Raw genomic sequence first — 19,322 nt, 5'->3', positions numbered from 1 at the left:
CATTTTGCTAAATTTATCTGTTTCCCGATTCCTACTATAGGTATAATATATTTCCATTCGCACCTGTTTGTTTCGCTTGGCATTTGCATTTACTTGATATTACCCAGCAAAAAAAAATGTTGTTTCATTTCAGATGCAAACCATTTGTCATTTGTCGGCTTGATGTAGGGTCTTATTCCTCGCATTTTCTTAGTATAGTGTGTTGATTGTCGTTTTAAGCTCATTGGATATTATTCATTGTGTGTACAGCTCTTTCCTACAAACAGATTAAGGCTTCACTATAGAATACAAGAAAGCCAGAGATTTCTAAAGGCCTGAAGCAGAATTTGGTATGGAGTCAAGTACCAGAAGTGTTCCTATGGTGTGAAGTAAACAAACTGTGTCTTTCGACCATTTCTTTCCCCACCACCACCACAAGAGCACAGCCCAGTTGTTATTTTAAATGCAAAAAAAATATTGTTCGCGTTCTACGTCTGCTGTTATTTAGTCTCTATTGTTTGCTCCTTCCGAAGCTTACTTGAGTACCCGACATTCTAAACAAGCTTAGTTGCTAACTTATGGTGGCTGATGGTAATACTCTTGCAATGTGGAAGGATATCTCACCTGTTAAATAGCATGTTTGTGTTCATGACATACTAATATATGTCTGCTTATGTGCTGCAAATATTATAGTTTTGTTTTTACTAATGATTATAAATTAGATGAGTTCGCTTGGTTAAAGCAGGCATCAACTACACCATGTCCTCGCTTAGTACCTCTTCGTAGAACTTAATTGCACCTGTTTAGAATGGGTGGCAAAGGCTTTCAGTGTGAACTACTGTCTGAAGGTAAGGCTGACGCTGAGATTTACATGCATCCTAACTTGACCTATGAAACTAAATTGGTTACTTAGCTATACATAACATTAACCAGGGACCCTTGAATTGTAATTTGGGAATATGGAATACCAGAAATAGGCCCAACTTTGTGAATGCTACACTTTAGGGTGTTTGCAATCATGCCAAGACAGTCACGTACTGGAGCCTATGCTTCCCAAGCCAAGACGTCCACTTCCATAACAACACTCGATAGTGACATTGTGTGTGCTCACCCTCAGCAGACTATATATGGCAGTTGCCCCAAGATTATTTTTCATGGAGCCCTAAGCGGATTCGAAAGCAAAATATGGTATTGCAGCAGCTTTCTGTGAGAGACCTTAATGCAGGCTTTTCCAAAAAAAAAGAAGTCCAGGTTATATGCATAACTGCTGAGCAACCATACAGCGAAGTTGGGCGACCTTTCAAGCATGTGGAGCCGCACTGCTGCATCCCCTTAGTGCTTGAGTTCTTTCTCCTTATATATAGTAACCCATGTTATAGGGAAGCCCATGACTTTGACAAGCGGGCAAGGCAATATTCAGGAGTGGGAGTTGGCGTGGGAGTGGGAACCTCTTCATTTCTATTAAAGTTGGATGGTATTAACATGTGAACAAACTATAAATTGCAAACGCATTAAGACCAGCAAACCGTACGCCTTTCTTCCTATCCTGCCTCACCCAAAATTCAATCAGACCTTCAGCCCTTTGTCTTCTTCAATTGTTATCTTCATATTCCACGTTGAGCTGCCATGTAACAGATGGGCCTATTCTCCTTCCCTCTCTTCATGTATCTTTCTAACCTCTATAAATTCAGCCGGTTTTTTCTTCGTCTACATATGTTCAACTTCTTCACACCACGAAACTTTCTGTTATACACCATCAGTAATCAGGTTATCCCTTTCTCTCCTCCATTTCTAAAAATTATTTGCTTACCAGGGATTGCCTACTGTTAATTTTGCTCCTTTCCTTAAGCTTTGCAGCTACCAGTCAGATGTCGACGCAGAACTATCAAGATCTTGATAAAATCTGCAATGGATCTGACCGCTATAAAGTTTTAGGCCACATCACAAGACTCTGGGAATCAGTCAATTTGAGTAATAAGTACACTGGGGAAGTGCTTAGCTTGGAGTTTCTTCTTTTGGATGCAAAGGTAATTACAATACTATGTGCCATCTATGCAAAAACCAAAAAAAATCCCGCCCGAACTAATTTATTCACTGACTTGGCTATTTTCAAACATATATACAGGGTACTCATATTCATGTTGTCCTACTGAAGAAATATTTTACGGATTTTTGAGATATCCTTCAAGGAAATGTGTTAAGGGAAGGCAATATCTACACATTAGAGAAATTCGACGTTTGGTTTGAGAAAAGTTATAGGCCGATTGAGCATGATCACAAGATCTTTTTCAAAATTGGCACATTGATCACGCCAATTAATGAAGAAGGTATTGACATGCAAGGCACAAATTCGCCTTCTCCCAGTTTGACACTATTTCAAAACAAGTTGTTGACAAGACTCACCTAATAGGTAATATTTTGTTTCAATGACCACTTACCTTTGTTAACTCAGAACTTTGTTGCTTGGCTTTCTCTTGACATTTATGTTACAAACGATTGTAGACGTGATTAGCCTACTGAAGAGCGTCGGCAACATTACACCCAAATTTGGGACAGTTTTCCAGGAGATTGTTATCATAGACAAGAGGTGACTTGCCGTCCTTACATCTTAAATGAGCCCAGTATGAATTTTCCCTTCTAACATAGGTGATCCTATTATCAGTGAAATGGAATTGACTATTACATTATGGGGTCAGTTGACCGCCCAGTTTCCGGATGACATTTTCTCACAACAAAGTGTTATTGTCATTGCAACTTCACTCAACGCAAAAGAAATTCAAGGTTAATAACTTTTTTGGATTCACACTATTGGAATTCGTTTTGCAGTGCTAACAAAAAAAAGCTACAAGTGTTTGACATGTCCATATTGTTAGGTAAAATTTGTCTTTCATCACTTAGTGCAACAAAAGTCTACCATAATTTGGATGTTGACGATGTTACTGCCTACAGAAACAAGTTTATCTATCCTGCTCGCGCACCAATTCATTCATCTATCATACAATTTGATCATGTTGCCGCTTACTCATGTCCTTTGTCACATTCCTTTTCATTGTAGTTTGGAGGGTACCAACATGAAAATAGACCATCTAGATCCATCTACAACAGTGGGCCTTTCTGAGGAAGAGCTGCTTAAAACCATAGGGTTTCGATAGACAAATTAAAGAGATGGGTCTAGATGAATCCTACAAGGTAACGTTCACTCCTTTTAGGTTTATTGTGTTTCGTTGCCTAATTCATTGATGGAAATAATTGTCTTAAAACAGGGAGAAACATATACTTGCAGAGCAACCATCGGATATGTCTTCAACACAAATTGGTACTATAATTCATGCAGCAACCACAAGTGTTACAAAAAAGTTGTTGACAGAGTGTGCCCGGACTGTGGGGTTGAAGTTGGCAGCCGAAGTGAGAGGTGACTTATAAATTCCTTATCCAACCAATTCTTTGTTAGCTTAACTATCTTTGAAACTTTATTTCAAATGGACAGGTACATGCTACACATGGATGTAGAAGATTCATCTGCGGTTACTCTATTTGTTGCATTTGATAGAGAAGCTGAATATCTGATTCAAAAGCCGGTTAAGGAATTGGTTGACTCCTACAAAAAGGCAACCCCCTACAATTTTACATATCACCTCGGCGTTTGTTTTTTTAGTTAAAAAAAATAACCTAGGTCTAGCCAATTTGAATTATCTTCTCACCGTTATAGGAGAATGGGCCACAAGCTGTTCAGACTGCATTGGAACAAGTTGCTGGAAAAGAATTCATTTTCCAAGTTAAAATAAATTACTACAATCAAAATAAGGAAAGCCAATCTTTTGTTATCTACAAAATTTTCCCAACTACTGTTGATGATGACACAATAAAAAAAGAAACCATTGAAAAGGTGATCCTCTGTTCCCTTTACTAAATTTCAGATTAATTCAACTTCATTAAACTAAATTTGGTTCAATGCAGGATAAAACAAATTGAAGCACTAATTTAGATGATGGGCTTATTGGAGTTGAGGTGTCAAGCTAGGCTATGGAATCTGAACTCCCCCGAGCAAAAAAAACAAGGATAATGTAGTGGGTAAACACTTATTCAACCATTTTCTCCATTTCACTTATACTCACTTGAACTACTTTTTTGGTTTGTCTGTCAAGAAAATAAAAAAACAATCGGTATACCTAATTATTTTCTTCTCCCCAATGCAGGACATGTGTGCAAGGCATCTATCGGATCATGTTCCATTTTCTTCCTTCTCTGAGATTTTGTGCTCACAAACTTCTCTTCCTTCAGCAGTCCACCTTTCAGATCTGCTGCGTTTTTAGTTTGCCTCTGTGTGACATTGTTAGACACTATGTATTGTCACAAGATTTCTTCTACTTTAAGCCAGGATGTGTTCTTAATTTGTGCTGTGTTTTTAAGACACAATCTCTTATTTAATTTGATGTACGCTTGGGTTTGATTTTTATAATTAATTTCTTCTTGGTGCTATTATCCCCCTCTTTTTCACACTATATTGTTTCGCTTGCATACCATGAGCTCATTTCTCCTCCCCCATAAGCCCCTACATATGGTTTAACTGCTAAGGCAAAGGTAATGCCTTTCAACACGTTTCGCTCCTTTCGCGCAAGCCATTATGGTTAGTCCATCTGTCTTTTAATATATATTCTACAAGAATTAGCAGCTCAATTCTCCTGTTTCTCTTACTCCAAAAATTTGTTAACATTAAATTATGCATTCAGGCTGTCCCTAACGTGAAAATATACTTATACTAAAAGGGTTGACACCCCCACAGTGCAGTTGGCCCAGCAGACGTTTCAGGTGCCGAAATGTTATCCGATGCCGAATGGGTTAGCTGGTAGTGGGTATGTGAACGCTGAGTTGGGAATGAAGATTGCTTGTGGGTTTGAGCTTATGTATCAGCAGAGAAAGAGTGAATAGCCAGATGTGAAAGGGAGTTCGAGGTCAACTTTTCGTGACGGCTTAGAGAGTAGGGGGTACTTCAAAGAGTATCTTTCTCGGTCAAATAAGTATTGCTGGCTTATGGAAAATGCACAGCAGTTCTTTATCCCCACAGTGCAGTTGTCCCAGCAGACGTTTCAGGTGCCGAAATGTTATCCGGTGCCGAATGGGTCGGATGGTAGTGGGTATGTGAACACTGAGCTGGGAATTAAGGTTGCTTGTGGGTTTGAGCTAATGTATCAGCAGAGAAAGAGTGAAAGGCCAGATGGGAAAGGGCGTTCGAGGTAAGCTTTTCGTGACAGCTTAGAGAGTGGTGGGTACTTCATGGAGCTTCTTTCTCGGTCAAATGAGTATCGCCGGCTTATGGAAAATGCACACCAGTTCTTTAGGAAACGTTCTTCATACTCTCTAGCAAGGTATTTGCTATACTCAAACTATACCTAACAAGTTTTTGCGTCGGTGCCTTTCTTTGCATTGTTGTTGATTTTAAACCTTTTCCAGTCAAAATTAGCCCAAAGAATAAACATTTACCTTGCTGCTATAGAGGAAGGTTGTGCTTTGCCAGGATCAACATGATTTTGCCTACATTCTTTTATTTGAAAGCATGTGTGTATAAGTTGATGTTTTATTTTACCTCAAACATAACTCAAGAGATCCCCTATGCGTCTATGTTGTCTTTAATGAACACTGTTGATATACCTCCCATCAATGTATTGTTGAAGGTATGTCATTGCTTGGGAAATAGTTGTTTCACTTTGTAATTATGCACTGGCCACTATACATGCTTTTGTGATTCCACCATTTCACAATCGTCGCCTTTTATAATTGTTGCTCATCTCATTCTTGATTTAAGCATTTTTCTACTTAGCTGTTTAACTAGATTACCTTATCTGACTTCTGTGTTTCATCATTAAATTACTTGCAGGCTGTATGTTTACTAAAAAAATGCCTCCTTTGTAAGCTTTATGTTTCGATGCATGAGAAGCAAACAACCTTACTCTACATGTAGTTCAGGTAATATCGCATTCCAAATATATATATATATATATATATATATATATATATATATATATATATATATATATATATATATATATATCCACTCTTACTCTTAAAATACGCTACATTTATCCATATTCAAGGTAGTCAAACTTGCCGCCTCTATGTGGGGATTGCTTGTCTGATCCATTGATTAGTATTTGTTGTTTTCCGTTTCATTGGTAATAGAATACGACAAAGCCGGTGATTTCAAACCGCCTGTGGCAGCATTTGGTCTGGAGTGAATTACCATAAGTGTTTGTATGGTGTGGAATATCAAAATGTGTCTTTGGACAGTTTCTTTCCCCGCCAACACAAGGGCGCATCCCAGTCGTTACTTAAAATGCCCATACATATTGTTCAGGTGCTATGTTTGTTGTAGTTTAGTCTCTTTTGTATGCTCCTTTCGAAGCTTACTTTAGTGCTAGCCATTTGAAACGCACTCAGTTGCTAGCTCATGGTGCCTGACTCTTATACTCTTGCAATGTCTAAGGAGGCTCGCCTTTCAAAAAGCCTGTTTGTGTTCATGACATGCTTACATATGTCTGCTTATGTCTTGCAAATGTTATTGTATTGTTTTTAAGAATATTATCAATCAGATGAATTCGCCTGGTTAAAGTAGGAATCGGCTCCACTATGTGCTGGATGAGTATCTCTTCTTTCACCTTAGTTCTACCCATTTAGAATAGGAGTCAAAGACTTTCACTGTTGAACTATTGTGTAAGGGTTAGCCAGGCACTATTTGAACTACTGTGTGCTACTGTGTGATGTAGAGATAATTAACCAAATTAGTTTTTTTGATCAAGTTATGCTGCAATACAAGGTGTTTATAATCATGCCCGACATCATGTCAAGGCAGTCGCTGAAGCCTACAATTCCCCAGCCAAGAACTCCACTTCCATAAGAACCCACATATAGCAATATTGAGTGTGCCCACACTCAGCAGCCTCTATATAGCAGCAACCCCAAAATTATTTGCGATAGAGCCTTCAGCAACTTCAATAACCAAAATGGGTACAATTGGAATCAGTCGTTTGAGAGCACAACCGTTTCAACACTGAAAAGATAAGAAAATTCGGCAAAAAAAACACACACTGCCGAATGGCACTGCCATGTATTCAAACAGATCACGCTTCTGAACTGCAGCATACAACGAACTGAATGACTTGTTATTTAATGCTTCCATTATGCTATGAACAAAATGAGGGTTTTACGCCAAAAAAAACTTGTGACTTCAAAGCACCTTAATACCCATAACTAAAATGCATTAGTAATTAAGTCAATTATAACTTAATTAACGCTGCGTTTCACTTTTCGGTTCCACGTTAAGCTCTAACTCTATATAAATCATTTTCAACCAGATGAACAACAAAATTTGTTAAAAAGTTACCATTTTCCTTCCCCTCTTCATTGTGCTATGTTTGAATGTATTTTAAATTATTTATTTCTAAATAGTTTTATTTTTTTATTTTTATTTTTTTCCCTCTATTATTAACCCGATTAATCATAATAACCTATCATTACTACAAATGCTACTAATCTATACTTTTGTCCGATGGAATTATTCCTACCTCATTCCTCTCAAATATGTTGATTGAATCAATATTTTTCTTTTTCAGGAATGGATAATCTGCCAATCATAGCTCCAAATGCATGCAAGCCATCATCAACATCCTCTGAAGACAAATTCACCATTTATAAGGCCCATAGCACCTCAATTATTACAAATCTAAAAGCAGTGAATTATATTTTCAACTACATCTACAAGTCGCACATGAAAATAAAGGTCTCGGTTGGGGAGAAGCCAATCGCAAAAAATGATGATATAGAACATGACTCAAACTCCATGGACGACATAAATTAATTTGTAACACATCACGAGTTAAACTCGATCATCAATTGCCACTATCTTACCTTCAACAAACAAAATGAAACTGTCGAGTTTTCTTATTACCATTATTTCCCCTGATAGTCAAATTTATACATTATTTATCTACTCCTAAATGCTTTCAATGCCTTGGCAAAATATTTAGTAAATAAAGTTACCCCAAACTGCATCCCCAATTAAGTGTTTTTTTGGGCTGATTACACTTTCCATGTTGCCTCCATTTCATAAAAACAATCAAACTACAAATAATGTATGCGTTAGTTTATATTACATAGAACCGACTTTGTGCATCTACTAAATATCGACCATATTCAAACTAGGCGATACATTGTTAACATATATATACAAAGTTGAGCCTATAACTAATCACGATGCGTACACTAAACAAACTAAAAAAAACAAACATTTACAACTATATAATAAGGTAAAAAAAAACTACAATAAGTATTTTGGAGATGTTAATACACCTAATGATATTAATTTATGCACTCCGTGCCAAAGGCACGGGCACTCACTAGTATATATATAGGGGAGGGATAGAGACACATTCTTATGCGCACATTATAGCCACATTGTAAATGAATCCAAGAAAAATCATGAACTTAAAAGTTGAATTAAGGGCTGATTTTTTGTAGATATGATCTCCCCACCATGGAGAACATACTCACAAAAATTAAGCTCATTCAAAGAAGTCTAACATTAGAATATGCTTACAAAACTTTTAGACCGTTAGATGAAAACTTCAAAAATGAGCACTAATTTTTACGTGGTTAGACATATCCAAATATTATGATTTTTTGTGAGGATGATCTTCATGGTTAGGAGATAATCTCCACAAAAAACTAGGCCTTAATTCATTTGTATGTTGTATATATATATCCCTCCCCATATTCTATCCCTCCCCATATATCTATCCCTTCCCATATTTTTGTGGTTATTTAATTATATATATATAAATTAAATAACCACAAAAATATGGGAAGGGATAGATATATGGGGAGGGATAGAATATGGGGAGGGATATATAACCACAAAAATTAAATAAATAAAGAACTTACAATCATATGGAAATCAAATTAAAAGAGAAAAACCGATTGTGTCTAATGTTTGACACTATGTCCTTAAGACAATATTACCCCACTATGGTGCTTACGGTTCTTGCAACAATTTGTTGTTGGGATATTAGGCCTTTACAAAGCTAATGAATATTTATAGTTTATACATGATGATGTTTAATTAAATACACAAATCTTATTATTATGCATATGGGCATTGTCACTAAATTCGGCATTATTTTGAAAAAAAATGCGTTTAAAACCCGAGATATTGGCAAGGCGTCTTGTTCCAGTTTAACCCGGGTTTTTTTAAAAAATGTTTTTTAAACTTAAAAAACGTTTAAAACTTTATTAATTTTTTTAAAAAAATAATAATCTAAAAGAAAATGCGAGAAGAAAAAGGGGTTTTGGAGTTTACCTTTTTGAAGAGTGGGCGTTAGATTGACTTATTGAGACAACTCTATTTTGCTTTGGACTATTAATAATTGGAAATTTCAAAGTTATTAATTTATTTGTAGTACTTGATTATGTCATTATGGTTGGTAATTAGTAGTATCTTATTTAGAGTCGTGTTTTGGTACTGAATCTAAAACTTCTAGTATTTGGATGAGTAATGAAAATTTGATACTTTCATGTATTTGAATTTTATTTCATTTGTATTATTTTTATTTTTATTTTATGTGCCTATTCTTTTTTCCACTCTTCTAAAAAATCAAACTCCTTATCTATTATATTCTTTATCTTCTGTTTTTACCGTTTCTTTTACGTATTATACGTTTTAAACCCATTTTAACGTTTTAAACCCGTTTTTTATGCCCCACGTTTTTTTATGCTTTTTTTCCGTTTTTTTTCCTTAGACGTTCCGTTTAAAACATGAACTAAGTTTTTTTTTCAAGTACACCGTTTTAAACCTGTACCATACTTGGTGACAATGCATATGGGTGAACTAATATCATATGATGAAACCTTAAGTTCTATAGATAATAGAATTAGAACAATTAAGCATATGAAGAGTCATGTGCGGGAGATTTGATTGTATCTATTTACCTAAAATGCTCACAGTTAGGGGTGAAGTCGGACACTTCACTTATATGACTATAATAATCATAACTGCTATATGATAGGATGATGATATCTCAATCATTTGAGTATGACTCTAAGTTTGTATATTAGTGTAGTCATATGACTGACATAGAGTGGATCAAAGTGAGAACACACTATATATTCACTGTTAAGATTAGTGTGCAAATCTCACTCTACCAATTAATCCCTAGACTTGAGGAATTGTGAAATTCATTGTGTCTCAAATTTATTACTTTGAGATGTTAAAAAGTAATGTCTATTCATAGACTGGACTTGACGTTTTGGATAATGAATGTAGGATGTCTTGAATCACGAATTCTAATAAAGGATCCACCACTCTACGGGGTTATATATTAGGAAATTATGACATAACTAATTGAGTTCAAACCCGGCCGGTATAAGAAATAGTTTCTTAATGCTTAATTAATGTTGAATGTCGTATTGGATCAATTAGACATGGGTGTGATAGTGAAGAACATATTTCCAATGGTCTAATTGTGAATACAAATGAGGTGGAGGGACTTATATTTAAATAATGGTAGGAAAGGACTTTCTTGATAGTTCCATGGGCCTTATTGTAAATATGGATTTGTTAATGGGCATTTTCCATATTAAAGATATATATATTAAAAGTGTTTTTCTATATCAAGTACAAGTACTTGTATGACAATAACTTGTTCTCTTTGAGATAAGACTTGGAATCCTAAGTGGATCCTATTACACACACACTTACGTATTCTCAATGTTTTTCTATATAAGATAATGACTTTTTGGTGAAAGAGACCATTAGTCTTTCTAGGAAAAATACAACTAAAAGTACGAGAAAAGCAAAAGTGTTTTGTGGTGTGTTGTGTGGTGAATACTACTAGAAGGCTGAAGACTAAGTATTTTTGGATTCAACTTTGGAAAAAATTTCTTTAATGTCAATCTGCAATTCCGGCTTTGAAGGTATTTTTCTATTAATCCCTTTTTTTTTTTTTTTTTTTTTTTTTTTTTTTTATATCAATTATAGATTAGCATGTTAAAGATGTAGGATTAAAGTAATCCCAACATATGGTATTAGAGCCAGGTTCTGCTATAATCTAATTTTGATTTGTTTTTAATAGAATAATCATATATGAAAATTTTAGTTTAAACACACACACACACACACATATATATATGGTAATTTCATATTTATTTCAGATATAAGTATTAGTACATACTATAAAAGAAGAGGATAAAAGATGTATGTGTTATTGATATAATCTATTAGTTTGTTAATATGATCACATGTTTTATTTTAAGGTTAACATTGATCGTTTTAATATCTAGCTATAATCTGTTGATTTGAAGTAATGTGTGTAAATGACAAATTTTTTACTAAATACGTTTTACTCTATGAGGTACTGTTCACGTTTATGCCTTGCATAAAGTACTTTGTTAATGTATAGCATTTCATATGAGCTAAAAGACATAAATCATTTTAATTACAAAAAGTGGATAAAACGTTGGCATCTCTAGTTCTTAATTTGTACTAGTAAAATCAATTGTATTAGTACATGACAATGACAGCTTTACTAAAAGTGGATGGGCAGATGAATGACTATGTAAATAATCTTGTTTCTTGCTACTGACCACATGTAGTGACACATGTTTATATAGTGGTCATTGTTACATGTTAGTGAAGCTTACTTTACAGAAAAAGTAAAAGGGATGCATGGCATGTGTTGTCCTATGGTATATGCATGCATGGTTTTCTTTTGAGCAGTAGCGTTTAAGTTGGTTCTTGGTACCGTGGGCCACATAGTAGATGCATAAAGTGTTGACCTTTTAGCATAAATACCCTCGGTCTATATGATATAAAGCGGTGGTAAAGGCATTTAATTTATGAATTGAATCCCTTGCTACACCATTATCAATTCAATATGAATTATATTTTTAGATGTGATTAATATAATCCCTATGGATAAATTAATTGCATACTAAAATATTTTTGCCTAGTGTCTATTCTTAAGAAGAAAAATTCATGTATGGTTAGTGAGAGTGTTTTCCCTTACAAATTCATTATCTTGCGGTTATATTAATGAATTATGATGATGGTACACTTGGCTGAAATATAGTTGACAGCCCTACAGTTTGTGCAATTATGTTTTAGTAGCAAAATGAATAATAATGGAAATCATATTACATGTATTAGATTATTTATGTTTTAGATGGGTCTAGTAGAACTCGCCTGATTAAGTTGAATAATTTTGATACCCTATGGATAAGATATTATTTTTAAGTATTAGGTTTCCATTGCTTATATTTGTCTTATTGATACAATATGGAGGGTGTTGTATTTTTATTATATATGCAGGTAATTGGTTTATTAAATTCCCAAAACCAATATTAAATGCATTATAATAATTTTTATGTATATGTAAATGTTTCAGATTTGTCTCAATCAAATCTCAATCCCTTAGCATCTGTCTTAACTGATGAAAGTTGGGCTAAAACAAATGGTAATTGTTACCATTGTGAAAAGCATGGTCATTGGACGCGGAATTGTAAGGAGTATCTGTTTTTGAAATAAAATAGATAAATAATGTATGCAATCCTTTATTCTTGAAACCAATTTGTTGGTTTTTCCCTCTGACACCTGGTGTGTGGACTCAGGGGCCACTAACCACATTTGTAATATGTTACATGGGTTTCAGGAAACAAGAAGGTTGAATGAAGGAGAGGTGTACTTGACACTAGGTACAGAGGCAAAAGTTGTTGCAGTATCGATAGGAGTTTATTGTTTAACATTAGGTGAGAAAGTGTTCATTTTAGAACACTGGTACTATGTTCCAGAGATAAGGAGAAATTTGGCTTCTATTTCTGCACTTAATAAGTTAGGATATTCCATTTTGTTTGATTCAAAAGGTTGTAATCAGACTAAATGGAAAGTTTATTGACTCTGGTACTTTAGAAAATTGTCTCTATATACTTTCTCCTATGCTAGAAATAAATGATATTGTTATTGGTAACTCATCAAAGGTCTTGCCTCAAAAGACGAAGTCAACTTCTTTTAATCCAATATGCTTATGGCATTTAAGACTTGGTCATATCAATCTAAACAGAATTGACAGGTTGGTGAAAGATGGAGTTTTAAGTTCACTCTCTTTAGAACCTTTCCCAACTTGTGAGGCTTGCTTAAAAGGAAAGATGACTAAGAGATCATGTAAAGCTAAAGGGTCGAGAGCCACAGAGTTATTGGAGTTAGTACATACCGATGTATGTGGACCCATTAATGTGAAAGCAAGAGGTAACTTTGAATATTTTATCACTTTTACTGATGACTATTCAAGGTATGGTTACGTGTATTTGATGCACAAAAAGTCTGAATCTTTTGAAAAGTTCAAAGAATTCAAAGCAGAAGCTGAAAAGCAAACTGGTAAACCAATTAAAACACTTCGATCAGATCGAGGTGGTGAATACCCCTCAGATGAGTTCAAAGAGTACTTAATGCAAAATGGGATTTTGTCTCAATTAAGTGCACCAAGAACTCCACAACAGAATGTGGTTTCTGAAAGAAGGAATAGAACCTTATTGGATATGGTTCGGTCCATGATGAGTTATTCAATTCTACCTATATCTTTTAATTTGGAGATATGCCTTAGAAACAACGATATATATTTTGAACTTGGTTCCTTCTAAGTCAGTTCCTAAAACTCCTAGGGAGTTATGGTCTGGGAGAAAACCTAGTTTACATCACATACATGTATGAGGTTGTCCTGCACATGTACTCAAAGGAAAGACTGACAAGTTAGAATCAAGAACTGAAGTATGTATGTTTATAGGGTATCCAAAAGGTACTCGAGATGGTTTATTTTATAATGCAAGAGAATAAACAGTGTTTGTGAGTACAAATGTTAAGTATCTCGAGGAATATTATATTGTGAAACGAAAACCTCGTAGTGAAATGGTCATTGAAGAAATGACGACAAATATTCCTGGTAATGTTCTTTCTAAATTAACTCCTAGTTTAGATGAAAACCTTCCAAATGATGTTTCGAGTTTACCTGAACCTACTCCAGTACTTCATTGTAGTGGGAGGGCAATTAGATCTCCAGAAAAGTTAACCCTATTAGAGGAAACTTTCTCTGTTATATTAGTTGATCAGGATGTAGATCCTATGAACTACGAAGAAGCAATTTCTGACATGCATTGATTCGAGAAAATGGCTTGAAGTAATGAGATCGGAAATGGAGTCCATGTATTCCAACAATGTCTGAGAACTTGTAGATTCATTTCCAATTATATTAAGCCTATTAAGAATAAATGGTTATCCAAAAGGAAAATAGGAGCTAATAGAAAGGTAGAGACTCTTAAAGCGAGACTAGTGGCGAAAGGATTTACTCAAAAAGAGGGTATTGATTATAAAGAAACTTTTTCGCTAGTGGCCATGCTTAAGTCCATTAGAGTCCTTCTTTCGATTCCTGCTCATTATGACAATGAGATTTGGCAGATGGATGTAAAGACCGCCTTTTTGAATGGTACAATCAAGGAGGACATTTATATGGTCCAACCTGAAGGCTTTATAGTTCCTAGACAAGAGCATAAAGTATGCAAGCTAAAAAAGTCCATTTATGGACTTAAACAAGCTTCAAGGAGTTGGAATGTATGCTTTGATAAAGCAATCAAATAGTTTGGTTTTGATCAATGTGAGGAAGAAACTTGGGTTTACAAGAAGGGTGAGGGTAAGACTGCTATGTTTTTGGTCTTATATGTAGATGATATACTACTCATTAGGAATGATGTAGGAAAATTGTCTACAGTGAAAATCTGGTTATCTAATAACTTTGATATGAAAGATTTAGGTGATGCAAGCTACATCTTAGGGATCAAGCTTTTGCGAGATCGCAAGAGTAGGATGTTAGGATTGTCCCAGTTAGCTTATGTTGATAAGTTATTGGTCAAGTTTGCTATGCAAGATTCCAAGAAAGGCTTAATGCCTTTTAGACATGGAATTTCTCTTTCCAAGAATCAGTGTCCTAAAACACCTGAGGAAAAGAAGAAAATGCATGCATGTCCTTATGCTTCAGCAGTAGGAAGTTTGATGTACGCCATGTTGTGTACTAGATCAGACATTTTCTTTGCAGTTGGGATGGTCAGTAGATACCAGAGTGATCTAGGTCCAGACCATTGGACTGTGGTCAAGCATATCCTAAAATATCTTAGGAAAACCAAAGACGTACTATATGTTGGTATATGGTAATGCAGACCTTGCGCCTATTAGCTATACCGACTCAAACTTTCAGTCCAATAAAGACTCTAGAAAGTCTACATATATCTGTGTTTACACTTGGTGGTGGAGCAATTAGTTGGAGAAGTGTAAAACAACAATGTATTGCAGATTCGACTGTAGAGGCAGAGTATGTTGCTGCTAGTGAAGCAGCAAAAGAGGCAGTCTGGTTTAAGAAGTTTTTGATGGTTAGGAGTAGTGCCTCAAGCACAAATTCCTATAACATTGTTTTGTGACAATAGTGGTGCAGTAGCTCAGTCTAACGAGCCTAGGTATCATAAGAGGTCAAAGCATGTGGAACGTAAGTATCATTTGATACGTGACATTGTGTAGTGTGGTGATATTGCAGTTACAAATATTCCTACAGCTAAGAATCTTGCAGACCCTTTTACTAAAGCTTTGCATATCAATCCTTTTGAGAGTCGCATGGATGACATCGGTCTTAGAGTAGTTGCTAAATGGCTTTGAAGGCCAGTGGGAGATTGTTGGGATATTTGGCCTTTAGAAAGCCAATGAACATTTATAGTTTATACATGATGATGTTTAATTAAATAAATAAATCTTATTATTATACATATGGGTGAACTAATATCATATGATGAAACCATAAGTTCCATAGGTAATAGAATTAGAACAATCAAACATATGAAGAGTCATATGCGGGAGATTTGATTGTATCTATTTACCTAGAATGCTCATAGTTAGGGGTGAAGTCGAACGCTTCACTTATAAGACTGTAATATACATAACTGCTATATGATAGGATGATGATATCTCAATCATTTGAGTATGACTATAAGTTCGTATATTGGTGTAGTCATATAACTGACACAGAGGGGATCAAAGTGAGAACACACTATAAATTCGCTATTAAGGTTAGTGTGCAAATCTTACTCTACCAATTAATCCCTAGACTTGAGGAATTGTGAAAATTCATTGTGTCTCAAATTTATTACTTTGAGACTTTAAAAAGTAATGTCTATTCATAGACTAGACTTGACGTTTTGGGTAATGAATGTAGGATGTCTTGAATCACAAATTCTAATAAAGGATCCACCACTCTACAGAGTTATGTATTAGGAAATTGTGACATAACTTATTGAGCTCAATTCCGGCTTTGAAGGTATTTTTCTAATAACCCATTTTTATCAATTATAGATTAGCATGTTAAAGATGTAGGATTAAAGTAATCCCAACATTTGTCTCCCAAGATACAACGATCTATCGTGTAGAAAAAGCACTTCAATCTACACGTCTGTCGAACCAAAGATATGATTGTACTCTCATAGAGAAAACTTGAAGAATTCAAAACACATTAATGAAACATGTAGATAGTGAGTGTCAAAATGGTGTATGCTATGATGCATGAAGTTCTTTTAAATGCATAGGGACTTTGGGTTTATATAGTTGTTGGTCAAGACACTCCAACAGGTGTGAACCTATTGGAAAATGTTGTGTCCTTTTTGAAAAGGCTTCACGCCCTTTAGAGAAGGCAACATGTCTTTTAGACAATATTCTAAAAAACACTAGGTGGTAGTCGGGCGGTGGGAGAGCACCTAGGCCTTCTAGGCAGCGCCTAGACGAGCTAGGCACTAGGCAATTTTTTTTTTCATAATATATCTTATAATATATATAGTGACACACACCTATACTATAATAAATGAAGAAAATTATTTACCATAACTCAAAAAATAAACACAAACAAAGATACTTATTACAAAAATGCGTAATAGTTGAAGAAGATCGAGTTCATATAAAAACACACTCTTTCTTATAGTGACATATAATTTACATTGGACTTTAGTCTTTTAAATTCATTCAAATCTTAAGCTTACGTGGGGCTTTAATTTTCGACATTTAATCATTAAAAAAAAAAAAAAAAAAGATTGGGCTGGCCTAAAGGCTGATTAGTCCGCCTAGTCTGCCTAGACCCGCCTAATCGGTCCACCAATTTTTTTTTAACAACTTGGGCCTAAGTGAGTCAGTTGGGCACCGCTTAGCGCCTTGAGGCTGCCTAGGCGGCCACCTAGACCGATTTTTAGAACACTGCTTTTAGACATTAACTTGAATGGACATCACAACCTTTCGAAGCATCAAGCATTGTGTCTATTAGAGACATTCTCCAACAGACACCTATCTTGTTTGAACGGTCACACATCTATTTGATTCACTCATACATGCACAAGTAACTAACTCCCAAGTAATGCAAGAGCGACACATACAATTTCGGTTTTTTCCATTCGAAATACCTGTCCGTTATATGAACTCCAAAAAACTCCACCATGAAAAACAATGAATTAGAAGCTAATTTTTGGTGGAGATGTTCTCCCCACAATATAGATCATCCTTAAAAAAAACGGCACATTTGAAGATGTCTAGACATATCAAAACTTGATTACAATGTTATAAAATTATCCAACGGTCTCGATTTTTCAAATTTTAAAACAACTTTTGACAAGGTTAAACATTTTCGTTTGGGCTGCTTTTTTGCAGGGAGATTCTCCATTATGAGAAGACTATTTTCATGAAAGCTCATCCCTCAATTCATCTTATAAATCCACTTTTGGTGGTGGAGTTCATTTGGACTTTATATAAGGTGGAGTTCATATAACGAGCTCGTTCAAAATATCCAACATCCCCCACATGAATGAAAAATGCAACAAAATAACAGAGTACAAATAGAATAGGAAATGCATTGGGATAGGTACCTTGTGGGTTTGAACCTTCCCTAGTGAGAGACTATCGGATTTACTGGATATTTTCAATGTACTAAAAGTATTGAATTGTTAGCCGTTTGTGTAAACTAAGATAATAGAATTCACACAATTCCCGTCCATACATATTTGGTTCTCAATTGTATTCATTTTGACCCTGGACAATTCCTAGATTAATGAAATGCTTTAGAAAATCCAGCCTTTAAGATTCTCAAAGAAGTGGACCACTTCACATTTCACATAGGTGACCACCCATTTAGAGTACCCTGATGTAATCCACTTGTAAAACAAGATATAGGTGTCATTAAAAGCATTGCTTATCCTAAAATGTCTCAGGATGCACTGTTTCATCGTAGAAATGGGAAGGAGAGATAATCTCTATAGTGAGTCTGGCGAGTCATCCACAACTCCGTTTTCCCATTGGACCTAGTTATTGGGATCTCTAGTCATCTAGGTTGGGTTGCCATTGTGGCGACTCTTGGATGTAGGCTTTAACCCATTCCCCTCGATAAGCAGCTTACTTGCTCTCTTAAAAAAAATATTTGTTATGCGTGCCTTTTCCTTAGAGAGCAAGTGCCATATGGTAGTTTCATGACTTAATGCTATATATAAATCTTAAGTCCAAATTGTATGATCCATTGCATATCCTTGAATCATTAATGGGTTCTAATGGCTACCATACAATATCATCTTCTCAAGTGAAAATTATTCGTTGTCGCCCAACATATTTTGATGCATGTCCTTAAATAACATAACATCTTGGAATTCAAAGAAATTAGAGTACACTTTCATAATTCTCCTCATTGAAATTAAAGTGTAGATCGAGGCATAACTTTTATGCTCCCCCACATTTTCCACACTTTCATGATATTTCATCAAGTCTTAATATCATATTGTAAAGTTAATAAGACAATGTCCACCGTTACAAACTTCATATATTTCACAAATACTGATAAACAGTTAAACAAAACTTTATCCATAGTCCAACCAAGTTGTAATCAACAATGAACATATATGTATATGAACGTACTGTAGAGACAAACCAATTGACATCCTAGTACAACCATATGTGCTTAAAAAGTTATTATGAATTCAAAATTCTGAGAGGACTCTAAGTTCTAGTTCGGCCAGTGCCAACATGCATACAGGTGAATTGCCTTTTCCATACATACATAAATTAAAGTTATTATCTTAGTGTAACATGCAGTAACATACAAGTACCCAATTCACGTGCCTAAGTTTATTACTCAGTAATAAACATGGCCTATTGATTAAATCTAGGGCATTATCTTAGTCCATATATTACAACAAATAGGATTATAACTTATCTCAATAGATTCATTTATGGAATCCAAGTTTAT

At 35.1% G+C, this 19,322-nt stretch overlaps 1 protein-coding gene across 1 annotated transcript; it reads left to right on the top strand.

Moving 5' to 3' along the window:
• The first annotated feature begins 1,392 nt into the window (after positions 1-1,392).
• LOC147510702 (replication factor A protein 1-like) lies at positions 1,393-4,428 on the top strand. The gene is made up of 9 exons (XM_086599336.1): positions 1,393-2,006; positions 2,105-2,389; positions 2,482-2,566; positions 2,642-2,760; positions 3,035-3,168; positions 3,243-3,391; positions 3,467-3,865; positions 3,937-4,050; positions 4,176-4,428. Exons 5-7 carry the CDS (start codon positions 3,145-3,147, stop codon positions 3,636-3,638), a joined length of 345 nt encoding a protein of 114 aa, XP_086455462.1. The 5' UTR covers positions 1,393-2,006; positions 2,105-2,389; positions 2,482-2,566; positions 2,642-2,760; positions 3,035-3,144; the 3' UTR covers positions 3,639-3,865; positions 3,937-4,050; positions 4,176-4,428.
• Positions 4,429-19,322: the final 14,894 nt, after the last annotated feature.

The sequence above is a fragment of the Coptis chinensis genome, chromosome 3, assembly GCF_015680905.1.
Source record: "Coptis chinensis isolate HL-2020 chromosome 3, ASM1568090v1, whole genome shotgun sequence".
NCBI lineage: Eukaryota > Viridiplantae > Streptophyta > Magnoliopsida > Ranunculales > Ranunculaceae > Coptis > Coptis chinensis.
Note: the sequence above shows the minus strand (reverse complement) of the source record. Positions and strands in the feature narration are given on the sequence as shown.

Bases quoted from the DNA above. Each gene is read 5' to 3' on its own strand.
- LOC147510702 (XM_086599336.1), top strand. From the start codon at position 3,145: ATGGGTCTAGATGAATCCTACAAG. The intron at 3,169-3,242 runs GTAACGTTCACT...GTCTTAAAACAG, and splicing joins GTCTAGATGAATCCTACAAG to GGAGAAACATATACTTGCAG. The intron at 3,392-3,466 runs GTGACTTATAAA...TCAAATGGACAG, and splicing joins GTTGGCAGCCGAAGTGAGAG to GTACATGCTACACATGGATG.